This window comes from Neltuma alba, unplaced genomic scaffold (genome assembly GCF_004799145.2).
Source record: "Neltuma alba isolate B1F8T4 unplaced genomic scaffold, ASM479914v2 tig00004554_pilon, whole genome shotgun sequence".
Lineage (NCBI taxonomy): Eukaryota > Viridiplantae > Streptophyta > Magnoliopsida > Fabales > Fabaceae > Neltuma > Neltuma alba.
In genome coordinates, this window is record NW_021633762.1 from 35483 (window position 1) to 61630 (window position 26148).

The 26148-nt window shown below is 36.3% G+C and overlaps 6 protein-coding genes across 6 annotated transcripts; 2 read left to right on the forward strand and 4 right to left on the reverse strand.

Moving 5' to 3' along the window:
* Positions 1 to 1808: 1808 nt before the first annotated feature.
* LOC114745175 (putative disease resistance protein At1g50180) lies at positions 1809 to 5130 on the forward strand. The gene is made up of 3 exons (XM_028933328.1): positions 1809 to 2591; positions 3830 to 4686; positions 4774 to 5130. Exons 1-3 carry the CDS (start codon positions 1931 to 1933, stop codon positions 5128 to 5130), a joined length of 1875 nt encoding a protein of 624 aa, XP_028789161.1. The 5' UTR covers positions 1809 to 1930.
* LOC114745180 (uncharacterized) lies at positions 5059 to 6809 on the forward strand. The gene is made up of 3 exons (XM_028933333.1): positions 5059 to 5064; positions 5916 to 6135; positions 6267 to 6809. The coding sequence occupies exons 2-3, from the start codon at positions 5916 to 5918 to the stop codon at positions 6458 to 6460; spliced, it is 414 nt and encodes a 137-aa protein (XP_028789166.1). The 5' UTR covers positions 5059 to 5064; the 3' UTR covers positions 6461 to 6809.
* Positions 6810 to 8254: 1445 nt separating this feature from the next.
* Positions 8255 to 8603, reverse strand: LOC114745170 (fructose-bisphosphate aldolase, cytoplasmic isozyme 1-like). The gene has a single exon (XM_028933322.1). It carries the CDS (start codon positions 8486 to 8488, stop codon positions 8255 to 8257), a length of 234 nt encoding a protein of 77 aa, XP_028789155.1. The 5' UTR covers positions 8489 to 8603.
* Positions 8604 to 13202: 4599 nt separating this feature from the next.
* On the reverse strand, positions 13203 to 18034 carry LOC114745176 (disease resistance protein RPM1-like). The gene is made up of 2 exons (XM_028933329.1): positions 17413 to 18034; positions 13203 to 15391 (listed from the first exon to the last, which is right to left on the reverse strand). Exons 1-2 carry the CDS (start codon positions 18032 to 18034, stop codon positions 13203 to 13205), a joined length of 2811 nt encoding a protein of 936 aa, XP_028789162.1.
* An 808-nt stretch (positions 18035 to 18842) lies between these two features.
* On the reverse strand, positions 18843 to 20921 carry LOC114745169 (fructose-bisphosphate aldolase, cytoplasmic isozyme 1-like). The gene is made up of 3 exons (XM_028933321.1): positions 20825 to 20921; positions 20018 to 20700; positions 18843 to 19340 (listed from the first exon to the last, which is right to left on the reverse strand). The coding sequence occupies exons 1-3, from the start codon at positions 20850 to 20852 to the stop codon at positions 18978 to 18980; spliced, it is 1074 nt and encodes a 357-aa protein (XP_028789154.1). The 5' UTR covers positions 20853 to 20921; the 3' UTR covers positions 18843 to 18977.
* A 2112-nt stretch (positions 20922 to 23033) lies between these two features.
* LOC114745168 (uncharacterized) lies at positions 23034 to 24153 on the reverse strand. Its single transcript, XM_028933320.1, has 2 exons — positions 24143 to 24153; positions 23034 to 24062 (listed from the first exon to the last, which is right to left on the reverse strand). The coding sequence occupies exon 2, from the start codon at positions 24009 to 24011 to the stop codon at positions 23172 to 23174; it is 840 nt and encodes a 279-aa protein (XP_028789153.1). The 5' UTR covers positions 24012 to 24062; positions 24143 to 24153; the 3' UTR covers positions 23034 to 23171.
* Between the last annotated feature and the right edge of the window lie 1995 nt (positions 24154 to 26148).

The window sequence follows — 26148 nt, forward strand, 5'->3', positions numbered from 1 at the left end:
AGTGAAGTCAAGTCATCAAAACTAAGGGAAGAAGCAGTGCTCATTATCTGAAGCCTGATTTGGATAATTTAGATTTAAAATTTTTAATATATGTTTTTAAGTGTTAAGATTCAATTTTAACTCCAATCTTATTTCCCCCGCTGCCGATATAAGAATCTTATTGGTAGACAATCTGTAAGTACTTCTATACATGTTCTTTGAGCATGGAGGCATGCCGTGGTCCTGGTAAGTCCCTAGGACCTAATTTACCTTAACTTTTTATAATAAAAAAATAAAAAATTATTTAAAATATAAAAAATATTTAAATTTAATCAAAATCATTTAAAATCAATTTGAATATAATGGTCTAGATTATTAAGATAAACACCCTATGCTCAGAGAAGGAGAGCCAATCAAATAATTCCTTGTAATGCTTGTTTGGAATGACTTATAGGCAATTTATAAGTAGTTTTTTAATTATAATTTACGAAGTAAAAGATAACCATATATAAGAGGAGTTTGTCTCGATTTTTATGAACATGCTTATTGATAATGAAATCAAACAAGTCATAAACTCTGCATGTGTTCTTCACCGCTTAATATAAGATGGCATTATAGTTGCAAGGGATCAAGCAAGTGATAAGAGACGATGGGAGAAAACAAAATGGCGGAAACTGCCGCGAATTTCGTGTCGGAGACGCTGCTCTGATCTCTTGAATTAATTTGCATACCTAACTTTAGGATAAATAATAATGATGCGTACGTCTTCATACTTTTTTCCCCACCTTACCTCATGATAATTTTAAATTTTGACACTAATTATTAAACAAATATACTACTTTGGGTTCTTAATATAAGAGTTAGCTGACTAATTTGAGTAGATTAAAAAAATTAGTTAAGTTAGTTATTTATAATAAATAAGTATTGTCTTTTCTAAAATATCCTTATTAGTCAAGTATTTTGACTAGAACTACTATTATTATAACGACTACTTTGAAATAAAAATAAATAAATATAAGAGACAAAGTAAATTAAAATATTATATTTAAGATCAAAATAAAAATTAAGTGAGTTTTTATATTAAAATTAGAGGTAGGTTTTCTTAGGGGGAAAAAAAGAAGAGAGAGCATCTCGATGTCCTCTGACCAATATTGCCAGGGTGACTTATCCTCGTTTTATACAAAGCAGCCAATATCTATCTTTGTTTTAAACAAGTATTTTTTTTTCCACATATCATAATTTACGCGTACAAAAGTAAGCTACCCCATTTCAGATTACGTCTGACTTCTAAACCTGATCAAGTTCATATTGGTTACTTCAAAAGAAAAGCTGCTATATATATATGCGCTGGCTTATAAACTAGTATGATGGGTACTAGATGTAGAAGCTGGAATCCATAATATATTTACATCAAATTACTTTATCTTCTAATTAAGTTTATAAGTGTTTTAATTTCTCGAATATTTTTATTGATTGTTTATATTAAAAGGGTTTTTATATCAATGTTAATTTCAATACATATAATTAGAAAGAATATTTTAAGAAAATCATATACAAATTACACATTTATTATAGATAAGTTAACTAATACAATATCCGTAGCTTTCTTAAGTATCAGGACGCAGGCCAAGAGAGGAGGAGATAATAAACATGGCAGAAATTTACTGTGGGGAATAAAAATATATAATCCTCAGCTCTGAATTAAAATACACTTTTTGGTTGTTAAATATCAAGTAATGTATGCAAGTTGGTGTTCTGTGACAGCAATCGTGAATGTTTCATATTATGAAGAGAAATAAGCAAATAAAAAAAGACGACGAAGTGAAGTCAAGTTATGAAGCCGAGAGAGATGAAGTTGTAAAGCTGCTCGTGCTTCGCCCACTTATATATACGATGGCATTATAGTTGCAAGGGAAGAAGCAAGTGGAGAGAGAATCGGAGAAAACAAAAAATGGCGGAAGCCGCCGTGAGCTTCGTGACAGAGACACTGCTCCGATCACTGGAAAATGAAGTGAGGTTGCAGATGAGACTGAAATCAGAAGTGGCGAACATAAGCCAAGATCTACAAACCATCAAAGCGTATCTGAGAGAAGCAGATATCCAGGCAGAAAGACCAAACACGAGCAACACGTTGAAGGACTGGGTGAAGAACGTGAGGGAAATAGCTCACGACATTGAAGATTGTATCGATGATTACAGGTACGAGGTGGCTAGGCGCCGAGTAGAGCAACGTGACCTTGCCGGTCGGGCTCGCCGGGCTCTTGGGTTCGTGACCGGGATTGTATCAACCCACGGAATCAGCGACAAGATACAGGAGATCAGGGAAAGAATATCTCGCCAGGATGGGATGAGAAAAAGCTTGGGCCTCACCGGAGGGGATGAAGCTGGCAGCGGCGCCGGAGGCCAAGACTGCTGCCGAGGCTGCTGCGGAGGAGGGTCGAAGGGCGGAGGGTCAAACAGATGGTCTTGGCATGAGCAAAAGCAGGTAGCGGCTATCTCTGGGAAGGATCGGTTGGTGGGCTTTACAGAGCAGAAGAGAGACCTGGCGAGTTGGCTTACGCGCGGCAGAAATAACTGCACCGTTATACCAGTTGTTGGCGCCGGCGGACTTGGTAACTTAATTTCTTGCTTAATTTCTCTATTATTAATTAGTGTTCTTAACCTATTTGTATGATTATTAAAAATAATTTTTTAAATTTTTTACCAACTTTGTTTCAAAAATCTAAGAACTTTTTAGCTTTATTCATGTTTAAGATACACTACTATATCTCATGGGTATATAAACTCTACATGATAGTGAAGAATAAAATTACATATTCATATATATAATTTAATAATATGATTTATAAATGGGATCACAGCAGTAATAACTAATACTCCTCCGGTCCTTATTATAAGACCCAATTTAACTTTTTATTTGGTCCTAATTATAAGACCCAATCCATTTTCTCTCTTATATTTTTACATTTTTTTCCAAGATAATCCTTCTAATAATGATAGTTTTAGCCAATATACTTAATTAGCAAGAATATTTTAGGAATAACAATACTTATTTATTATAAATAACCAACTTAACTTACTTCCTTAATCTCCTCAAATAAGTCAATTGGGTCTTATAATTAGGACCGGAGGAGTATTAATTAGCTATCAGTCTATCTCTTTACTGAAAATCTGTTTCCTTTGCCGTGTCCTTCTATTTTTTGTTACCTTCTCAACTAATTTCATGGATTCAAATTATTATATGCTCTCATGTGCTGTTAGATGAATGATGGTGAATTATTGATGATATTAGGTAGATTTCAAATAAAGAAATTGATTACTCACATATTCTAATTACTTGTACACATAGAAGTTTATATAAAGGTATAAATATAGAATCTGGAATTATATATGAATGGATATAATTTATACACCATTTATTATGAAATATATATAATTTGATCCCTCTGAAATAATTTTGATGGAATAAAATTATACGAGTTGAATTATTTATATAGGTAAAATCATACATTATGTTTAATCTTTTACCGTTACATAAAATTTCAGTTTGGTTATTTAACTTTAAAAAATATCTTTTTAATTTTTTAATCTCAAAATTGTTAACAAAAAAAAAATCCTGATACTAAGATCTTAAATAATGTTAATGAAATATTTTTGAATATTAACGTATTAAATTTAATTTTAAAATAATCATTATTATTATGAAAAATCATCATTTAAGATTAATAATTTTAAGATTAAAAAACTAAAAATATATGCTTGAAATTAAGAAAATTGATATAAAGTTATACGTTGCGCACCCTTTATTTCTCATGGATTATATTAATACTCTAATAATGATTGGGTTCAGGCAAGACTACCCTTGTCAGTCATGTATATGGTCTCAAAGAAGTGGAGAACGCATTCGCCCGACGAGCATGGGTGGTTGTGTCCCAATCTTACGACCCAAGGCATATACTCAAGATTCTGATCAAAGAACTCCGGAACCAGAAGATTTTAGATCAGTCGGACACCGACTTGTGGCATTTGAACGAAGAAGTGCAGACTTGTCTCAAGAACAACAAGTGCTTAATTGTGTTCGACGACGTGTGGGACACCAATTTCTGGAGCAGCATCAAATCCATATTGCCATCACAAAACAGAACCAAAACCAGGATCATAATCACCACCAGAAGTCAGGAAGTGGCAAAGCATTGCAAGGACCAGGCACACCCAGCCGAAGTAAAAACCTTCCCTTTGAAACGTCTAGAGTACCAAGAGGCCAAGAAACTTTTCAATCAGATTGTGTTTGACGGTGATGAATGCCCAAAAGACCTTCAAATTTTGTCTCACGAAATAATCCAGAAATGTGAAGGGATGCCACTGGCTATTACCACAATCGCGAGTCTTCTTTCAAATGCAAATACAGACGACACTTCCCGATGGCAAAATGTGTCTAAGAATCTGAGTCGGATCTTAGCTGCAGAAACCAATCCCGAGGTCCGAGCATTTAACGCAGTCGTATCAGAGAGTTATCATAATCTTCCTTATCACCTCAAACTTTGCTTCCTCTATTTGGGTATGTTTCCTGAAGACTACCGTATCAACTGCAAAAGACTCATTCGTTTATGGATAGCAGAAGGGTTTGTCCAAGAAGGAAAGACAGAGACTTTGGAAAAAGTTGGGATGAATTACCTGCAAGAGCTGATAAATAGAAACTTGGTTCAGGTTGTTAATAATTTTATTTAATATTTATTACTATTCATAAATAAATGAACTGTAATTTTGACGTAGATGTCATTTTCTTCTTCTCAGGCTGCAGTGACTGATTTTGATGGCAAAGTTAGAAGTTGCAGAGTTCATGATATGATGCGCGGCTTCATCTTGAAGAAGTTTGGGGAGATGAATTTCTGTCATGTTTTGGACAACAGTGGCTCGGCTTTGAGCTTCTCAGACTCGCCCCGAAGATTATCAATTCAGCAGGATTTCCACAAAAGCGGGCTTCTTGATGTTGCTTCAGATCCAACCTTGGTGAGATCTTGTATTTTGTTGAACACTAAAGGGATTTCACCTAGTTTGTTGCCAAATTTCAAGCATATGAGAACAGTGGATTTCGACGATGCTCCTCTTAATTTTCTTCCTGACGATATTGGAGATCTATACCTCCTGTAATATCTGAGTTTAAGAAACACAAGAGTCAAAAAGCTTCCTAAATCAATCGGCAAGCTTCAGAACCTTCTCACTTTAAACCTCAAGAACTCCCAGGTTCAAAAGCTACCTATGGAAGTAAACAGGCTCGTCAAGCTTCGTCAGCTTCTAGGTTATTCATACCACGGCGGCAGCACTGATTCAAGCATGGATTTTTCTGTCCAGGGATTGGAGATGCCAGAAGGATTTGGGAATTTCCAGTCTCTCCAAATACTAAATGCTATCAATTTTCCAAGGAAACCTTCCATAATTAAAGAATTAAAGAAGCTGAAGCCGCAGCTAAAGAAGTTGGGCATCACAAAGGTAAGAAGCAAACATGGAAAAGAACTATGTGATCTCATAGATGCTCTAAGCAACCTTACCTCGTTGTGGATAGGAGCCGTGGACGAGGATGAATTTCTAGAGCTGGACTTGGTAAGCAACCCACCCAAGAACCTTAGCGACTTTACTTGGAGGGTCGTTTAAGGAAATTACCAGAATGGATTCCCAAACTCAAAAAGCTCAAGAGGCTGCGCTCGATTTGGTCAGGACTGACAGATGATCCTATATTTGCTCTCAGAAACTTGAACGAACTATTGGAGCTACGACTTAGAAGGGCTTACCACGGCGAGGAACTGCATTTCAAGAAAGGGTGGCTGAAAAACCTCAAGATTTTACGGCTTAGGTATCTTGAGCACTTGAAAACGTTGAAAATAGATGATAAGGCACTGCCACAACTTGAGACTTTATACCTCGGACCTTGCTCTCAGATGGCGGAGGTGCCCGAAGATCTGCAGAATCTCAAGAAATTGCAGACTCTTCGTTTCTGTGACATGCCTGAAGCATTCACAATGAGCATGCAGGAAGGACATTCTAAGTATTCCATCATCAAAGACATACCCCATATGTTTTTCCGTAGCAGCGAGCTTGGAGTCAACGGATATATCAACAACTCTCGTCATCTTGCCAATATCATGAAGAACAGATACGGTAAGTGTGTGTGTGAACATGCATATATAATTAGCTAACATTCTTTTTCCCTACCAATAGGATCATTGATCCGTGGTGCTATAAAGAGAGCAATTAATTAACAATGGCCTTTCAAATGTTGTTGATATAAGGTAATGAAAATCCCGGGGTGAGCAACATGATCAGCAACAATTTGGTTTCGAAAGGGAAGTTGCTATTCTCAAATGACATAAATGGAATAGATGACGAGTGGTTTTGGGTTACAGCACTGTTGATGGCTGTTTTGGCTCTCCTCCTAGCTTTCGCATCCAATTATCTGGAACAACATTCTTTTCAGCTTTTCTGATCGGGGAAAACTTTGCAAGCTTCACTCGTCACTGTTCTCATATGAACTCCTTTATCATTTTTCTTTGCTATAGTTGGTCTGGGCTGTGTTTGTGTAAGTCTATGTATCATATTATTATTCTGTGTGGTGCGATTTCTAGTGGAATAAGTAGTATTATATTGCTAAGAAGCAAGCAAACACATCATCATTGTTATATATAAAGTTACGTACGTTGTTTGATAATGTTTTTTAAGTTTGATTGGGCTGCTGTAGATGTTGTTCAACTCTGCTATAAGGATCATTATTGCGTGTGGTGTGATTTCTAATAGAATAAGCATTGCTGGGAAGCAAGCAGCTTTTATCTTACAAATTTTGTATACATGTCCATCCACTTTTCGTTCTAATATAGTAGTACGGGATATGTTTTTTATGATTAACGGCTTTTCTGCTTACATCATTATTTTGTGCCTGGTAAATTAAGGGTGCGGAAATGAAATCAATATATCAATAATTTTAATGTATAATATAAAATTTATGGGAAGTGATGGAAACATGAACCTGTAATACGTACAAAGAAGTCACACGGGGCCCAAAGAAGTTTTTTGTTGGTAAGATGCGGGGCCCATCATTTAGTTGATGGATAGAGTTTTTTTTTTATTTGAAAAATAGTAAAAAAAATTAAAAATTGTATAAATTTTTCCTCATAAAATATCAAAATTTCACTGATTGTAGGTAAGAAACAAGGAAAAAAATATTTGGCAAAAACAAAAAATGAAAAATTAAGGGGCGGCTGGCATTCCAAATACCACCCACCGACTCCTGACGTTTGCCCGTGCATTTCCAATGTGCAGCTTCTCTCGCTTGTCTCACCTTCTCTTTCACCAAATTATTACTTCTCACTGCTATATCTATTATGAGTTCCAAATTCCAACTCATCTTTGATCTGCTCATTTTGCTTCGCCTCACCTTTCAGTAGCGCTGCTTCCTTACTCAGTAAAGGGATCAACCTGGCAACCACAATGTTCACTGCAGTTTCTGCCATGAGAATGCCAGTTCAAAGTTCTTTTTTTTGGCCAGATCAGTTTATTATATCTTACGTTTAGTTCAAAGATTATGTTTATGTTCCCCAAAAGCAAAAGCAATGCATCAATATGATTATTCTTGTTTATGTTCAACCCAAATAAAAAGAAAGTGTCAATTCAAAACTTGTGTGGATCCCTAGCTTGGCCGTTGACCCAGGGAAAGGATCATCAGCTCCAACGGACAGCTTGTTATTTTAATTTGAAACGGCTTTGAAATATGCTTCGGTTATAGTTATAAATAATTTGTCATATTATAAATTTTATATTTTATATTGATACCAACATATATTAGCGTTGGAATATTTGTTTCTAGTTTTATTTCACCACATATCTTAACTCTTTTGTATTCGAACAATAATTATTAATTAGGTAGCTGATAATTTTTGTCCTTCCTTCTCATTCCCTCTCAGTCCTTCGTATCATTTTAATTGTGCCGTCCCATAAAAATGTATTTTTATCTCTCTTCATCTAATAAAAAATGTAAAAGATGGGCCATAAATATTTTTTACCTTGCATTTCACTCATAAACAATGCATATGTATCCCCTGCTCAGCTTAAGAATCAAAACATGTCAAAACATCATATTGTAGCAATACAAACTGAAATATTTATAGTTATAAATTATATGTACCCAAAAGTGAGAAACTTAATTATAAATAGAAAAGACTTTGGTTTCATCATACAATTAATTTAAGCGTCCCCTTGAATCAATTTCGCAACTCTCTCAAGGAGGCTAATACTTGCAATCTTTGACAAACAAACTCTCAGAGGCCAACCCGCCGGTGCCGGAGCCAGAGTATTTGCCGAGAGTTGCATCGCAGTTGGCCTTGTACCTTGCCAGGAAAGCCGCCTGAGCTTTGGCAACATGCTCCTTCTTCCCACCCCACGTCTTGAGGGTGCTCTGCTGCAATGCTCGCCCAAAGGAGAAAGACAGAGTCCATGGCTTCAGCACTTCCAGCTTGTTCATTGCATCCAAGTTCAGTGTTGCCTCTTCTTCGCTTTATCCACCAGGCAAGAACACAATCCCTGGTACTGCAGCCGGCACGGTTCTGCGCAGTGCCCTGACTGTGTACTCAGCAACCGCCTCAGGTGGTACCTGTGGGACACGGCAAATTTTGAAAGTTAAAGTACTTATTGTGAGAATATTGAATGGGATGTCCCCTTGTGAAGCTCAGTTTCAGATGTCTTCATTTGTTTGATATCAATGACACTTGAATCGAATCCAGTAAATTCTCTCCTCGAGAGAAATTATATAAACTGATGTGGAGAATTTTTCCCCCCATAACGTGAGGTAGAGATTGGTTCTAACTGGAATTTTCTGAATCCTTTTTTTTTGGGGGGGGGGGGTATAAAGGAAACAAAAGAAGGAATTTTCTGAATCCTTAATGCTGAAGAAAAATCAGAGGGAAATGTGTTGAATCTAATTCCAAGCAGGGAGGATCTTTTCTTTTCCAAATTCATTTCTTCCGATTCAGGATTTTGACTAACCAAATTTATAATTTTTCAGTTTTGTTTTGGACTTTTGGCGTCTACAAGGATGCGTATTACTTTTATTTATTTTTTTTAAAATTGGTCTAATCAATTGACAGTTGTTGGGTGAAAATAAAATTTTAAAAGTACAAGGGAGATCTACGTTGATGTAAATTGGAAAGGAGGTTCTTATATGTTTTAAAAATGAAAAAATTATTTATTTGAGGAAAAATGACAATAAAATACTTTCTGAATTTTAAAATGACAAATAAGACATCCGAATAAACAAAATGACAAATAAGACATCAGGTACCAATTTGAAATTTTGATTTTTGGCCTCAAAATATGTTGTAAAATCCATCGACAAAGTAGTAACTTTCACTATGAAAGTTGTAAATCTCACTATATGTTTTGTAAAATTCAACATGGAATTGTATTGTTTTTTACAGAAAAGTTGCCCAACCCCTCAAAACAGGTTGCAAAACCCATTGACCAAGTAGTAGATCTCACTATGAAAGTTATAAATCCCATTATGTGTTTGTAAAATTTGGTTTTTTTTTTATAGAAAACTTGCCCATCCTTTCAAAACAGGCTGCAAAACCCATTGACGAAGTAGTAACTCTCACTATGACAGATGTAAATCCCACTATATATTTTGTAAAATTCAAAATCAAAATTCCAGAGTGGTACCTGATGCTTTCTTTGTCATTTTGTTTATTTGGATGCCTTATTTATCATTTTGAAATTCAGACGGTATTTTATTGTCATTTTCTCTTTATTTAAAAGGGTAGCACTAATTAACAACACAAGATTATAAGTGAAATCAAATTCATAACTTCTCATTTATAAGAAGAGTTCTTATGTTGTTAAGTTATAAAGTCATTGACAAAAGAAAAAATTTCTATGATTACGATAAAATAGAGAGTACATATGAGTAAATTTTACTAAAAAGTATTTGAGTGATGTATTCTAACTACTCTTGTATTTTACTTTAATTAAACAGATGTTCCTTCTATTTTAAAATATACAATTAAATCTAAATTGTTAACTTTGTTAAAAATATTTTCAATTTTTTTAAAATATATTTTTAATTAACATATGAAAGAAAAAGAAAAATCTGATGGCCGTATGGAGCAATGATGGAGAAGACATTGGAGAATCATGAAAGCAGAAAGGGTTAATATAAATTTCGGTCCCTCAAATTTGGACCCATTTTAGTATTAGTCACTGAAATTTAAAACCCATGTTATTGGTCCCTCAAATTATATCCGTTTCTAGCCGTTGGTCTCTGGTAGCTTTAGGCCATCAAATTCTTCTGAGTTGGCACTAACACCGTTAACTATTTATATAGAACATTAAACTCTCAAAATTATATATACACATATATATATATAATCAACCAACCTAAGAAAACTGAAAGAGATGGCAGATTTCCAGGTGAAACTAGAAGATGATGAAGGAGAAGCAGCATCGAAGGAAAAAGCTGCAAAGAAAACAGCAAGAAAGTCTATATGGGATTGTGGGAGTCCTTTGTATGATTCGTACAAACTGGTTTTTGTGAATCAAAGACACAAGTCCCACAAATCACTATTCTCAAGGTCCGAGAAATTAGACCTTGAGTTCATTTTACTTCCTCCCTCTTCACTACTTTCACAACTCTCACTTCTCTCTTCCTCCCCATCGCTATTTAACTTGTAGAGCAAAATAATAATTTAAAACAGAACAAATGAACCAGAACAACACAACACACATAAAACAGAGCATATTTTGTCAACAAAGCAAAAAACCCATCCATACTGGAAGTTCAAAATAACGGGTTAATGCTCCAAAATACAACTAAACGAAATAAAAATTCATTTAATCATCATATCAACGTCTTGTCATTCAAGAAATGAGAACATAGCATACTTAAATACACACCACGCAAGAAAAGCAATATCGACCGACTTAATGAGTAAAGATCAAATGCACCACACCTCTCAAATATACAGTTATCAAACAAAAAATTAACAAAAACAAACATGCAGAGCTCGTCGAAAATCAACCTTTGTTTTCTCATACTGCATGAGTTACTACCAGAATGCATTAACATATGGGATAGATGCTCACCTTTCAACCAGCAAAACTCACCAAAAATATTGTTACCATTTTTTCCCTTGATGGCTGTTGGTAAATCATGTTCCTCTGGTGACGGACGCATCACAGTTCTCTGACAAGTGTGGTTCCACTTCACTCTTGACCTAACCGCTTTGCCCTTTCTTTTCTCATGTTGTTCGCCTGTCATGTCCATTTGTTTTCTTTTTAACTCAGCCTTTTTTTTTTCCTATTATTTTTATGTACATGTCAACAAGGCAAATTATCATACTATTGTCCAGCTCATTCTCTCAAGTAAGATGCCACATCATAAGTTAATGGAGTTAGTGCCAACTTAGATGAATTAGACGGTCTAAAGCTAGGGACCAACGGCAAGAAACGAATATAATTTGAAGGACCAATACCATGAGTTTTAAATTTGAGGGACCAATACCAAAATGAGTCTAAATTTGAGAGACCAAAATTTATATTAAATCAAGCAAAAAAGTACAAAACTCATGAACAAATCTTAAAGCCCGTTTAGATTGACGGAAGAAAAAGGTGGGCTTTTGAAAACCTAAGACTGAATAATCGTAATCGTAATCTAATAGTTTTTCCACTCAAATGCCACTATAATCGTAAGTCAAAGCTACATTTGTCTTGTTTTGTGATGAAGGATGCCATGTTCGTCCCTTGTCGCACACTATAACTATGGAATCAGCCATTTGATCTCGATGAGCGAAACTGAAATAGCAGTACCCACTAGAAATATGAAGGGGCAAAAGACAAAATCGATCATTCGAAAATTAATTTCTGCACATAATTTGTTTTGATCCTATTCTATTTTTATTTTTATTCCAAAAAATTTCACCATTGCAGGGTGATACAAGTTTTAATAAATGTGATGAAAAACTAAGTTATAAACTTTATAATATGATAAAAATTAATAAATTTTATAACATAAATTTTGAAAAACTATGTATTAGAATTATTATCGTTTGGTTGCATAAAGGTATTTTCCTGGTAATTATAAATGTAAAAGAGGAATGTTTGGGTTAAAACAAAAATTCAGCATCCAACCCAAAAAAAAAAAATAGCAGTCAAATTTAATTATCAATGAAATCTTAAATGGATAAAGAATCTATTTTATTTATAAATCATGTCAAACTTCTTTTGCGTGATGATCAACAAGCATCTGCCAGATCCCTTCGCTCTCCGTGAGCGGTGGTCCGTCTCTTTTTATCACCATAGTGGGATTTGCGTGATGGTGATCACCAAGCATCTGCCGGCTCTTAGACCTTTCGCTCTCCGTGAACGGCCCGCCTCTTTTGGTCGCCATATCTTTCTCGCCATGTAAACTAGCTGGAGGAGGCCTGAACGTTGGAGTAAAGACCGGCGTCGATCCGCTTGCCTCAAGTCAGCGCACATCCATTATTTATACAGCAAGCATCGAGAGGATGTTAGCATCCATTCGCCACTCATTTGCTTTGGTCAACTAAATTTTTAAATTTATACTCCTCTGGTCCTTAGAACTCAATTATTGAGTTGGTTTTTATCCTAAATATAAGATCTATTTCTCATATTTATCAGTTTTCTCTAAATTATCCTTATAGATGCTCCCTCAACCATAATCAAGTAGAAGAGAAAAATGGGGTATTAAAAAAGATGATCATGATATTTTAGGAAAAGCGTGTCACTTTTGTTATAATTAACTAACTTACCTAACTTCTTTAATCTAATCAAACTAATTAAATGGGTCTTATATTAAGGATCGGAGGAGTAATCTTTTATTATAAGCCACAAGCCACAACAAGCATCTTACTCTAATTCTGTCGCCAACAACCTTATATTACAAAGTGACTTGTGTAAAATAAACAAATACTAAATTCTTAAATTTATAATCATTTATTATAAGCTACAAGCCACAAGAAGCATCTTACTCTAATTCTGTCGCCGACAACCTTATATTACAAAGTGACTTCTGTAAAATATACAAATAGATAAAGTCGCTCTCTAATTCATAAAACATATAAACATTACTTATCCACCTTCATCACTAAGAAACATGTAAGCAATAACAGAATTGATTAATCATGAGGATGTCAAACAAAGGACTTACCAGGCGGCCAGCGGATCGTTCAAATTTGTTCAAGTTTCCGACGATAAAAGCCCTTTGAAAAGGAAGTCACGATGGTTATTTCCTTGATTTTGTCGTAGCTTCTTTCTTCCTTCGACTTGAGATCAGTTATCATTTGATCAGACATATCAACGAGGTAAAGCAGTTTGAGGTTCTCCAAATTCTGAATGCCTGTGGGCATCTCCGCCAACTGGGGACAGCTAACCAATTGCAGAGTTTCAAGGATGGGCAACGCTGCTTTGTCTATTCTCAAAGTCTTCAAGTCTTGCATCTCCAGCACATCCAAACTCTTCAGCTTTCTAAACCATCCGTCTTTGAAATGAAGCTCTTCACCTTCGAACGATTTCCAAAGCTGAAGTTCCAACAATTCCGGCAAGTCCTTCAGAACTGAGAGAGGATCTTCATTTAGTCCTGACCATTCCAATCTTAACCTCACAAGATTCTTGAGTTTAACAATCCATGTTGGAAGTTTCTCCATGCGAACGCTTAGGTAGAGGCGCTGCAAATTCAAAGGAGGATCATTTATTGATTCCAAATCAATAACTTCATGTTCTTGTATTGCTACAATACATAGTGCACAGAGATGGCTCATGCTCTCTATGGAGCCACATAATAGCTGCCCTTGGCGTGTTTGAAGCCCTTTGATGGACAAATTTCTCATGAGCTTCAAACTCTTCAATTCACAGATTAAAGCATCTCCATCTGTTACATCAATCATCGCCAGCTTCTCAAGAGCCTTTAAACACCCAATCCCTTCCTTTAGACTCACTCCATGTAAACTAGCAATAGTATGGCTCTGCTGAGGAAAATAATATGCTAGTAGACGACGCAGCTTGACAAGCTTGTTAATCTCTTCAGGCAATTCACCAACTAGACTGTGTTTCAAGTCCAGTGACTCTAGATTTTGAAGCTTCCCAATGAACTTGGGAATGGACTTGATTTTTGTACCTCTAAGGCTCAGATATTTCAAATGCACTAAGTTCCTAACTGCTCTAGGAAGATCATCAATGGGTGCATTCTCCAAATCTAATATTATTAACAACTTGAAACCTGACAGGAATGACTCAATCACAGGCTTAGGTAACTGTTTAAACACAAAATTGGACCGCACTCTTTCATAATTTGTTGTGGCTTCCAAAGCATCCATAGCGTCCATTTGGATTGACAGGCGCCTGGTCCATCGATGCAAGCCAAAAACCTCACTATTCTTCACTTGACAAAAGTTGATCTCCTCACAAGTTTTAAGAATGAAGCCATGCATCAAATCATGGACTCGACATCTTCGAACCTTGCTATAAGGATACTCTGTCGATATCTTAACCAAGTTCCTTCGTATCAGTTCGCTCAAGTATTCTTCACCTGCTTCCTCAAGTGTTGTGTGATCTTCATTTTCATTTTTCTTTACAAAACCCTCAGCTATCCACAAATTAACGAGTCTCGAGCAGCTAATGGAGTAGCCTTCAGGGAAGATGCCAAAATACAAGAGGCATAACTTGAGGTGGTAATCGAGATCCTTATAACTCTCTGATAAAACCTGATAATAACCTTTCAAATGGGGATCACTTGCCAATTTTGATCGAAGACTTTTAAGAACACTCTCCCATTCATAAGTAGCTTTCTTTTTAGTTGATAAGAGACCAGCTATAGCCACAATTGCAAGTGGCACTCTATCACACTTGTTGACAAAGTCTCGAGATATTTCTAACAAATTTTCAGGACACCCTTTTAAATCATCAAACTGAAAGACCTTTAGATGGAAGAGCTTCAAAGCATCTTCTTCAGGTAGCGGATCCAGCTTGTGAATGTGGACTGGAGCATAACTTCTACAAAAATCTGCAACACCCTCGTCCCTTGTAGAAATCATTATCCGGCTGCTTTTGTTGTTATCTGGTAACGCGAATTCAACACTTTTCCAAAATTCTTTGTCTCTTATATCATCCAAAACAATCATATACCTTTTATCCTGCAAGTATTCTCTAAGTTTACTTGTCAATGCACAACCGTCCATGATTTCATTAATGGCCTGGGCAGCATTTTCGTTGCCACCATCATACTCATAAAAGCTTTGTATCATAGATTTTAACAGCTTTTCTCCACTGAGTGAGCCCGAGACACTGATCCAAGCATAACAATCAAAACATCTTTCCTCTCTCTTTTGCTCGTATAAATTGCTCGCAATAGTTGTTTTACCTTGAGGGGAAAATATTAGAAAAAAGGAGCAAGAGATAAGTAAAGGAAATTTGGGTTTCGGTGTGTATTTTTTCATAGATGATATACGCATATACATTGATTAAATTATTGTGCCATAGTGGCTCAGATATCTCCCAGTTGACTCTGCAATTAAAAGTTATATAACCCGGGGGGGGGGGGTTGGGGGGGCAGGTGGATGTTTCATGGGGCATAAATAAACATAAAAGGAATGATGACAAAATGTGAAACAAGGTGTGAGGAACATAGCTTAATCGGCCGGCCAAGAGTACGCTGCAAGTTCCTCTTATATAGTTCCCTAAACCTTCAACATAAGATTGCACATTTTCTATTTAGCATTTACTGAAAAAATAATTTACAATGGTTCTTCTGAATTTTCTAATTTGCTTATGCTTTATTTATAACTAATCTTTAGGTTCATAAGGAGGTTACCAAAATACTATAGCTAGGTTTCTAAAATAAATAGGGTATAGGTAGTTAAAACAAAACTTAAAAGAGATTAAAGGTTCCTCCTCATAAATGAGATTAAAATATTTTTTGAATAACAACAAATATCGTAAAGTAGTTTTTGGTGCAATTTTACATTTAAAGTATTTTTTCAGTAGCAACAAGCACCTTAAATTTAATATATTGAATGCTACTAAAAAAATATTTTAAAGTGTTAGATGTATAAAAAATTATTTTAGAATATTATGCGCATAAAAAGTTAGCTTAGAATACTGAGTACTACTAACAAATACGTGGCTGATGCCTCTTAGGTCCCGTTTGGTACGAAGCATTGAAAATGAGGTATTGGAATTGTAATTGCAACTGAAAAAAATCATTAAAATAGTACTTAGTATGAGTAATTGTTTGTTATATGGGATTAAGCAAACCTATAAAGGTGGGATTGGGGAATACCACTTCCCCCATGATATTCCCCAATCCCACATATATGGTTTTGATTAATCCCATATATCAAACAATCTCTTACACTAAACACTTTCTTAATAGATTTTCTCAATTGTAATCTCAATCCCAATCCCTCATTTCCAGTACTTCCTACCAAACGCAACCTTAAGGTTCATATCTTGGTCTATATATTAGGTTTTCGTTTGATCATGACTTATAGAAGTTGATCTACCCGCCAGTAGGACCACTTTTAACCACTGTTTTTTCTTGCGTTTCTTGACACACCCAGGTTATGTATGACTACTTAGTTTTTTTTTTTTTTTTGGTCAATAATTCATTGCAAATTAAAGTAGTGAATTGCAACCGCGAAAATATCACGGGCCGGGAAGGAGCCTCTAATGCCCAACTCTCAAATGCCTATTATAATGCCTTAATTAGAGGTGGTAATACGGACCAATCCGCGGGTTGCTGGTTGGCTTGTGACGGGTTCAATTCATATGGGTCAAGTTGAAAAGTGTCGTTTGAAGATGAGTTGGCTTTTAGCCAATCCTAACCCGCCAATATGGATTGGCCCGTTAACCCGCCAATAATTATTTTTTTAAAATTTTTTTTAATCTTTTAATTTTTTTCTTATTCAATATTTTAAAAAAATATAATGAGATTTTTATTTTTTTGTTTGCAATATTTGATTGGAAGCACCAAATAAATTATATAAGTATTTTTTTAAAATTGTTTAGATATAATATTATATACAATAATATAATTATAAAAAAATTTTAAAATTTTAAAAATAAAAAAAATAAATGCAGGTTAGCCCGTGGGTTAGCGAGCTAACCCGTTACGGGTTGCGGGCCTGTGCGGGTTAGAAAAATTCGTCTACTGACGGGTTGGTTTTTAACCAACCCTAACTTGTTATTTTTAACGGGTTAACACGGGTTCAACCCGTATTACCAGCTCTAGCCTTAATCTCTCAAATATTTTTCTCTCGTTTCTATTAATTATTAGATTCTACCTAAAACATCACATTCAAATCAATAGACAATGTGTTTAAAAACCTTAAAACCAGTAATGGCAATGAGAGAGTGTAATATGTACATAGTATATACACGTACCTAGTCCGCCTTCGCCCACCACAGAGATTACGGTGCGCCTAGAATCTTTATCTGATAGCCAATGGCTGAGAAGTTTCCTAGTGTGGTCAAAGCCGACAAGATGAGAATCATCCATGAAACGAGCAGCCAATCGGAGGTAACGCCTTGATGATGAGGAGTTCTCTGCAACACGATTGCTGGGTTGTGGAAGTGAAGAATAAAACCCGAAAAACTGTCTTTTTTCATTCAGTTTCGCCATGGATTCTCTAATGTCCATAATCTCACTTGCTATCTCATGACGAGGTATTATACTCCTTAGCAAGTGACAGATTCTACGAGCTACACCCACCAGTCCCCGCCGCCGTTCTTGCCGGCGCATTTCCACCTTAAACAAGTATTCGTCCATCACATCTTGCATACGATATGCAACTTCTCTCATTTGTCTCACCCACTCTTTCACCAAGTAATTGCTCGTCTCTGCTATATCTGCTTTGTGATCTGCATCTTTTATGTAAGCTCTGATCAGTTCCAACTCATCTTTGATCTGCTCAATTTGCTTCTCCACACCTTTCAGTAGCCCTGCTTCCTTTCTCGTTAAAGCTATCAACTTGTCGATCAGAAGGTTCACCGCCGTTTCTGCCATTACAAGAGTCTTGCAAAACTCAATGGGATGTGAATTGAAAGAGGAAAGGAGGCAAACTGATCAGGTTGTTGTTAACGGGAAATGCCAATTCGAAGTTTGATTATTAGTCGATTATTATTGCCTGGCCATTTAGGAAAGCATCAACTGATCAACTTTAGTTATTTAATTACGACGCTGATTGAGCGCAAAGGGAAAGCATCAGTTTATTAATTATCTTATGATTACTTAGTTCAAAGATAAGTTTATGTTCCCCAAAAGCAAAAGCATTGTTGCATCAATTATTCTTGTGTTCAGCCCAAAAGAGAGCATCAATTCAAAACTTGTGAGTATGCTTGGCCATTTATCCCAGAAAAGGATAATATATAATAAAAGAAATTCATACATCAGTTGACGGTACTGAAAAATATTTTGAGATAATATCACACAGTCTTATAATATTGTGGATTTTGTATTCATGACAATAATTACGTAGTTGAGAATTTCTTTCTTCCTTCACATTTGTTCTCAGTCCTTCGTAACATTTTAATTGTGCCGTCCCATAAAAATGTATTTCTATTGTATCTCCGCAACATGCGGTTCAATCTCCATCTATCTAATAAAAATATTAAAAGCTGTACGCCCCTATCCATCGGCCCCCTTTTTTCTTTGAAACCAGAATGGTAAGAGTGAACTACTTCAATGGCGCTAGTAAAAGATGCGCCATAAATTTTTTTTACCTTACATTTCACTCATAAATAATATATGTATCCCCCACTCAGCTTAAGGATAAAAACATATGTCCAACCATGATATTGTAGCAATACAAACTGCAATTTTAATAATTATAAATTATATGTACCCAAAAGTGAGAAAGTTAATTAGAAATAAAAAAGACTTTGGTTCCATCATGCAATTAATTTAAGCGTCCCCTTCTGAAATCAATTTCCCAACTCCTTCGAGGAGGCTAATACTTGTAATCTTTGACAAACAAACTCTCCGAGGCCAACCCGCCGGCGCCGGCGCCAGAGTACTTGCCGATAGTTGCATCAGAGTTGGCCTTGCACCTTGCCAGGAAAGCCGCCTGAGCTCTGGCAACATGCTCCTTCTTCCCACCCCATGTCTTGAGCGTGCTCTGCTGCAATGCTCGCCCAAAGGAGAAAGACAGAGTCCATGGCTTCAGCACTTGCAGCTTGTTCATTGCATTCAGGTTCAGTGTTGCCTCTTCTTCGCTTTGTCCACCAGACAAGAACAAAATCCCTGGTACTGCAGCCGGCACGGTTCTGCGCAGTGCCCTGACCGTGTGCTCAGCAACCACCTCAGGCGGTACCTGTAGGACAAGGCAAAGTTTGAAAGTTGAAGTACTTATTGTGAGAATATTGAATTGGATGTCCCTTTGTGAAGCTCAGTTTCAGATGTCTTCATTTCTTTGATATCAATGATACTTGAATTGAAACCGGTAGATTTTCTCCTTAAGACAAGTTATTATATAGATCCAAGATGAAGTACTTGATGTTCAAACATTAACTACTTCTATCCAATATGAAACCACTAAATTGTCTCCTGTTCACAGCAGGCAAAAGTATCACTATTATTATATATGCAATATATATTTTTAATATTTTCTAAATCAACTCTAATCAAGGACCATTCTTATGCTGCAATCCAAGAAGCACCAGGAATCATAGCATGATAGTGTCCAAATACAACTCAAATGTGTCATGCCCTATCGATTATTAAACACAAAGCAACAGAAATTTTCAAGAATTTGCGGCTTGGTGCTTCAAAGAGAACACTTACCTTAAAGAATGGCAATAATTACGTAAAGTTTCATAATTTTAGAAAGTGGTGAAGTCTGGTTTAAAAAAAAAAAATTTAACAACAGGTTTTTAAATAAAAACAGAGATAAAAAGATATTCTTTCTGTAAGAACTAAGGCGAACATGCACTGGACTGAAACTGACGAGAAACCCATGCAAGCAACTAAAAGACAAAATTTGGGTGGTACCTTTGGGCTGTCAGAGCCAGGAGTGACCATGTTAGGCTTGAGAAGAGTTCCTTCAAGAAGAACATGGTGATCATTGAGCGCCTTGTAAACAGCAGCAAGCACAGTTTCAGTAGCAGCAGCACACTTGGCAATGTCATGTGGGCCATCAGTCAGAATCTCAGGCTCCACGATGGGCACCAACCCATTCTCCTGGCAAATGATAGCGTAGCGAGCCAATCCCTGCGCATTCTGCTGGATCGACAACTCCGACGGCTCGGTCGGTCCGATTTTCAACACGGCGCGCCACTTGGCGAATCGTGCACCGGCCTTGTAGTATTGCGCGCACCGAGATCCAAGCGAATCGAAGCCCTGCGTGGTGGTTTCACCATTGGTGCCGGCTAATTCGACAATGCCTTTGTCGACCTTGATGCCGGGAACAACGCCGTTTTCTTGGAGGACTTCGACGAAGGGCTTACCGGAGGCAGTTTTCTGGTAGAGGGTTTCTTCGAAGAGGATGACGCCGGAGAGGAATTGGAGAGCGTTTGGAGCGGTGAAAAGGAGCTCGCGCAGGGCTTGGCGGTTGGACTCAATGTTCTCGACGTTAATGCTAGCCAGACGCTTGCCCATGGTGCCGGTGCTCTCGTCGGCGGCGAGAATGCCCTTGCCGGGAGTCGCTATGTACTTGGCGGTCTTGATGAGCTCATCTAAACGAAAATCAAAATCATTACTCCTCTATGCAATGGCCCTAAGAAGCTATATAGACTTGTTAGAAGCATTGGCACCATTTTCTGTACAAAGAACAAGAACAGAAGAGAAGAGATGGTTTACCTGCATACTTGCCAACAAACGCAGACATGGTTCAAAGCTGTACGAGAGCGGGAAACACACAGATAAGAAGACGACACTACAAAAAACCGAGCTCACCCAATCCAAAGCTTTATAGAACCATGACTATAAGGAATATTCCAAAGAATATATACAACCCATGCAAAACCAACACGTGTCCTGGTCTTTGCCTCCCGAAGGTTATCCCCTTTGGATAGACCAACCCCTGATCCCTCCTGCTGCCACGTGGCAGCTCATCCTTTTTAATAGTATTATGCTCACCTCTCAGATCACAGCTCAATTTCCTTTTCCTTTTATTCAGAGATCCAAATTTTTTGTGGAAAGCTTCTCTCCCGTCAGGCCGTCATCCTCATCCTGTTTGTTTTCTTCAGATATCAAACTAGACATCACCCAGAAGGCCAGAAGGCTCCTTTCTGGATTATCTGCATATCTCTGTCTCAGCCACAGTATTCATCCTTTCTTTCTTTTGTCTTGTTTTGGAATCAATTACCTACCTCAAAAACACATGACCATGCAAATTGCCTTTTGGGTATTCAAGAAGCAATCTTAAGTTTTTAACTCGGAGTAGCTATAAAACAAATCTCAATAACATTAGAGTCACTCTTGTAAAGGGGCCACCAAACTCACCTGTGCCAAGTACAACATACATGAAAATCTTCATCCCAACCAAAATACAATCTTGGAGGGCACGATATTTATTCTTGGAAATTTCTTGCAGGCCACATGCACACCTTGAGGTGTCTGGCTACATTCAAGCAAACTGCATTTAGGGCCACCAGAGGCAAGAGATATTTTAGAAAACAACAAAATATAGTGAGAGAAATAGATAGATGAATTACTACCCAGTCACTTACTGACATGAGATTGAGGTATATGATGTTAGACTCCAGGACAACCCTTTCTGATACCTCAAGAAGAAAGTATTTAAAAGTTCATGCGAATGAAAAAAGAACAAATAAAATATCATCAAGAGCTCTAAAAATAAGTTGCAGTGAATCCGTAAGTTACAGTAAGGAAAATTTAAACTGATAGAAAGCAGTAACCTAAAGCCTAAAGTGAAAAGCATGCATTTGCTGCAATCAATATCATCAAAAGCAAAGCATATATCTCAAGTACCATAAGTTACACGGCTTTGGTTCCTATACTGTGAAGAAAAATTTCCCGGAGATGATTAAAGGGATACATCAAAGAATTGCCCATAGATCACGCGGCTTGATGGTGAAAGTGATTTGCCTTCACCTCGCACATCGCATGTTCAAGTACACTGTTTCACTCGCGCACACAGAGTATATGAAAGAGCTATCTGACTGGACACAGAAAATCACTCTTTAGACATGCTAGATTAAACAAAATCTTTATGCTACATACAAAGAACCAAGAACCAAATAAAATTTGCTGCAGCATGATGAATTGTCCACTTTTCAGCAGCCTCTTCCACCTTTGCACAATCTATGCTCAACATTTAAGATGTTAAGGTCAACTTCGCTCCTATGATCCTTGAATACTTCATTTTTAAACGTACTGCTTGATTTGTCATCAGTATGCCTTTGTTAGAATTTGACATGAAGCAACAAAATAATACTTCAGAGCTAATATGGATTATGGAACATAAAAAGACAACGTACGTAGATCCATAATTTTAGCTGGTAGCTGATACAAAGTTGTGCATATGGCAAGTTTAGATTGGACCTAGAGAAGGATTGCCGTAAGATAACATAATAGTTTTCGTCCTTTCTTGCCTCATTTCTCTTCTTTGAATTTAATACATTGATTTCTTCTTTTCAGTGAGAACGATAAGCAAGGAGACATTACGAAAATATAACTGCACAGAAGTCACAGAAGAAGGACAAGTAATAATATCACGAATCACAAACTGAAGCCCTTGACAATACCATTTTTAGACAAACTAAATTGAACTTAAAAGATTATGTTCATCAAAAGAACGCTGGTGTTACATTTTTTAACCTGTCCTGCACAATGATAAAATTGTCATCTTGTAAAAAAAATTTTGTTGTTAAAACAAAAGCTCAATCTCAATTGGCATTCTCAAAATCATATTGGTTTTCCACTCGGTTAAATTGGCGACATGGTTCCCATGCACTGAACGATGAAAGAGCACGTCTATCTGTCTATCTCTGAAACCATGACCTCAAATGACAAATGTTATGATATTGAAAGTTGTTAGAAAGCAATTTACCTTGTCCCGGTCACCAAACAGTAATGTATTCTACATTTCATTCTGAATTTGGGATGCTTCACAATGCTGCTAAAAAGCATTGTTGCTAAAAAGCATCTCAGTACAAAGCTAACTAATCATCAATTAATGTCACTAGTTAGTGTTCCAAGCATACAGAAAATGGCAACAACCTTCAGAAGTTGGACTATCTTCAGGACAACAATCTCTATCACCACTATCAGAATCATCCTCTGCAGATTCCAAAGACCCTGGCTTGAAGATGAACAAGCCATGCCCTGAACCATTGAACAACCAATCATGCACGTCCCACAATATATGCACCGGCAAGTTGTTCACGATCACCGTCTCGTTCCCTCTGAACCTCCAATTTAGGTTCATGATCCTCGTGGCGACGATTCCATCTATGCTCACCCACATCTCGGGATCTTCAGGCCCAGAAAGCGATGTCTCTATCACAATGTCATGCTCTGTTTTGCCTTCTTCAATCATCGCTTTCGTGCAGAACATCTTCTTCCCATACACGATCTCCTTCTTGTACAATAGAACAGCCTCTTCTGAGCATGGTCTTGACCTGGTTCTTTCATAGGCTTCTTTCTCTAAGTCTCCTAGGAACAAAAGCGTCTCCTTTCTGTGCACCAAGATAACGTAGTAATCTGAACGAGGTCGTGGGTATGAGGTGAATTTCGCGTGCCGGAAATCCCAGAATATGTCCACTCGATTCCCTTGTATTTCCAAGGTTTTCAGGCCCTTTTTCCCCCAACTTTGCTTGAATATTGAGTCAATCTTGCAATTGTACGCGTTTTGTTGTGATGAGTTTTCAACACTTATGCAGAGAGAATGGTCGGCGAGGTCCTTGCTCCATGTCACCATCACACTTTGACATGTCTGAGGTAGTCTTGTCTTATACACAAACGTAATAGAATGCTGTTCTTTAGCAGGTAAAGGCACAGCTTCTGCAAAATTCCTAGCCATTGACTACACTATTTGGTTAACCTTGAACTGAGCCTTCCTGCAAATATATGACTATAGGATTTACATTTGAATTTGAATTTGATGGTGTTCATTAAAAAAAGAGACCGAATACACGAACCCCAATATGCTACCTTGAACAAAATGACGATTAACCATCTTTAGTTTGCTAAACCTGGGAAGCTGTATGATTCCAACCATCTTGTTGGCAAGGTAAACGTATATACGCTTTGATGAACAAGGCAACAAGCTTCTGAATTTTGCTGTTCTTGAAGACTTACACAACAATGGAATATGGCCCCAAATGTGGTTCTTAATCAGATGTTGAATGGACAGCCATGTGAGAAAAGTTAGAAAGGGATCACAATAATCACATACCCTGAGAAAGGAGCTAGAAATGAAAGATTACCCGGAAATGTTTGTTTAATGAGGCGTTGAGAGGGGAGAGTTGAAATTCAGTCACGTATAGCCTATTAATAGATTAGATTACAATTTGAAAAATGAAAATATGTGGTTTTTGTGGTTAAGTGGAGCAATGTCAGAGCAAGATCCTGCTTTTTTTTGCTTCCATTTATAGTAAGTGTCACGATTTGGATAAGAGAAGTTTAGACAACGACCAAAAAATAGTTGAGGGGCTGATTTTGTGATGCTTTCATAAATATTTTTCTAAACAAAGCTTTTTGCCACTGCTTATTATCACAACCAAATGGCATACGTATGTGTCTATTTAAAAGATTATACATAAAATAATTGATTGCTGTTGATTTTGAAGCATTTATAATTGTAATAGCCACCTGACCGTTGGTTATGAAATAATCATAATTTAACTAAGGAGGTGTTTGGATAATCTCAAAAACACTTCTCAAAAGTACTTTTCTGTAAATCAAGACAAATTCCTTCACATATTTACTTCGCATACTGTAAAAGCCCTTTTAAAACAATAGTTTTGTTTTTATCCAAACACCCCCAAAGACATTATAGCTAAATAAATAGGATGAGCCTACCTGCTTAACTCAAAATAACTAAATATAAATTTTAGTTAAAGTATCTGTTTTCGTCCTAATTATTAAACTCTATTTTTGTTTGTTTTTCTTATTAATATTTTTTTGAATTGTTTTGATTAATTTCATAACTTATTATTTTTTCTCATAAGATATGTATTTTAAAGAAAATAATATATTTTTATATCATAATAATAAATAATCAACTTACCTAATCTGTTTAATATTTATAAATTAAATAAAGAATTTTTAAGGGGGAAAATTGGAGGCACACCAAACAAAAACTATATATTTTTGGTGTGGATAATTTTTGGGTGGATTTTTTTGACCTGGGACTTTTTTGGATGGATGATAGTAGCTGCATAAATATACAAATAAATGACTGACAATAAAGTAAAACTATCATAGAAATTACGTTTTGTGCTTGGATTAAGACTTTAATTAATTGCTGACTCAGTTTGCCATCATTGCATGGTTAGCTGTACCTATGTGATGGAAATTGTCCACCCTCAATGGTTCCATAACTTTCCATAGCATATTGATGTTAATAAACACCAAAACGTCCTTTTCTATTTTAGATTGATTTGCATTTAGTTAGAATTTGGTATGATGTATTGAAAACCAATGAGTTGGCATTATTAATTAAAAAAAAGCTAAAATTATTTACTAAATTGAAATGCTGTGAATCTTTTACTTTATTAGATTTTAATCTTCTTTCCGTACGTAGAGAAAATAATATTGTCATTTTTCTCTCCATGGTTTTATTAAAGTATGCAAGAAATCATATGAACCGCTCACTGTTTATAAATTCTCACATCAACTTTGTTTTTAGCTTCATAAGGTTGTGACCTTAATTTTTTGTTTTCAACGTAAATTTTTCCTCCTATCATTTTGTATGGTCATTTATTTATGAAAGAAATAGGGGCTAACAGAACAAGAAAGGCTGCTCAAGAATTTTTTGACTCAATGACAGCTGAATACTTATTTAAGTATTTCTTAAATGTAAGGCCGTGGATTTGATTTTTCAGATGGGTGAATTTCTTATATTAGCATTGAATAAATGATGACAAAAAAGATGCTCCTCCGGTCCTTAATATAGGACTTAATTGTTGAGTTGGTTTTAGTTCTAAATATAAGAT

Bases quoted from the DNA above. Each gene is read 5' to 3' on its own strand.
- LOC114745176 (XM_028933329.1), bottom strand. From the start codon at position 18,034: ATGGCAGAAACGGCGGTGAACCTTCTGATCGACAAGTTGATAGCTTTA. The intron at 15,392-17,412 runs GTACGTGTATAT...TTTCCCCTCAAG, and splicing joins GGTGGGCGAAGGCGGACTAG to GTAAAACAACTATTGCGAGC.
- LOC114745169 (XM_028933321.1), bottom strand. From the start codon at position 20,852: ATGTCTGCGTTTGTTGGCAAGTATGCAG. The intron at 20,701-20,824 runs GTAAACCATCTC...ATTTTCGTTTAG, and splicing joins GTTTGTTGGCAAGTATGCAG to ATGAGCTCATCAAGACCGCC. The intron at 19,341-20,017 runs GTACCACCCAAA...CTTGTCCTACAG, and splicing joins CTGGCTCTGACAGCCCAAAG to GTACCGCCTGAGGTGGTTGC.
- LOC114745180 (XM_028933333.1), top strand. From the start codon at position 5,916: ATGGCGGAGGTGCCCGAAGATCTGCAGAATCTCAAGAAATTGCAGACT. The intron at 6,136-6,266 runs GTAAGTGTGTGT...TGTTGATATAAG, and splicing joins TATCATGAAGAACAGATACG to GTAATGAAAATCCCGGGGTG.
- LOC114745170 (XM_028933322.1), bottom strand. From the start codon at position 8,488: ATGAACAAGCTGGAAGTGCTGAAGCCATGGACTCTGTCTTTCTCCTTT.
- LOC114745175 (XM_028933328.1), top strand. From the start codon at position 1,931: ATGGCGGAAGCCGCCGTGAGCTTCGTGACAGAGACACTGCTCCGATCA. The intron at 2,592-3,829 runs GTAACTTAATTT...GATTGGGTTCAG, and splicing joins TGTTGGCGCCGGCGGACTTG to GCAAGACTACCCTTGTCAGT. The intron at 4,687-4,773 runs GTTGTTAATAAT...TCTTCTTCTCAG, and splicing joins TAAATAGAAACTTGGTTCAG to GCTGCAGTGACTGATTTTGA.
- LOC114745168 (XM_028933320.1), bottom strand. From the start codon at position 24,011: ATGGCTAGGAATTTTGCAGAAGCTGTGCCTTTACCTGCTAAAGAACAG.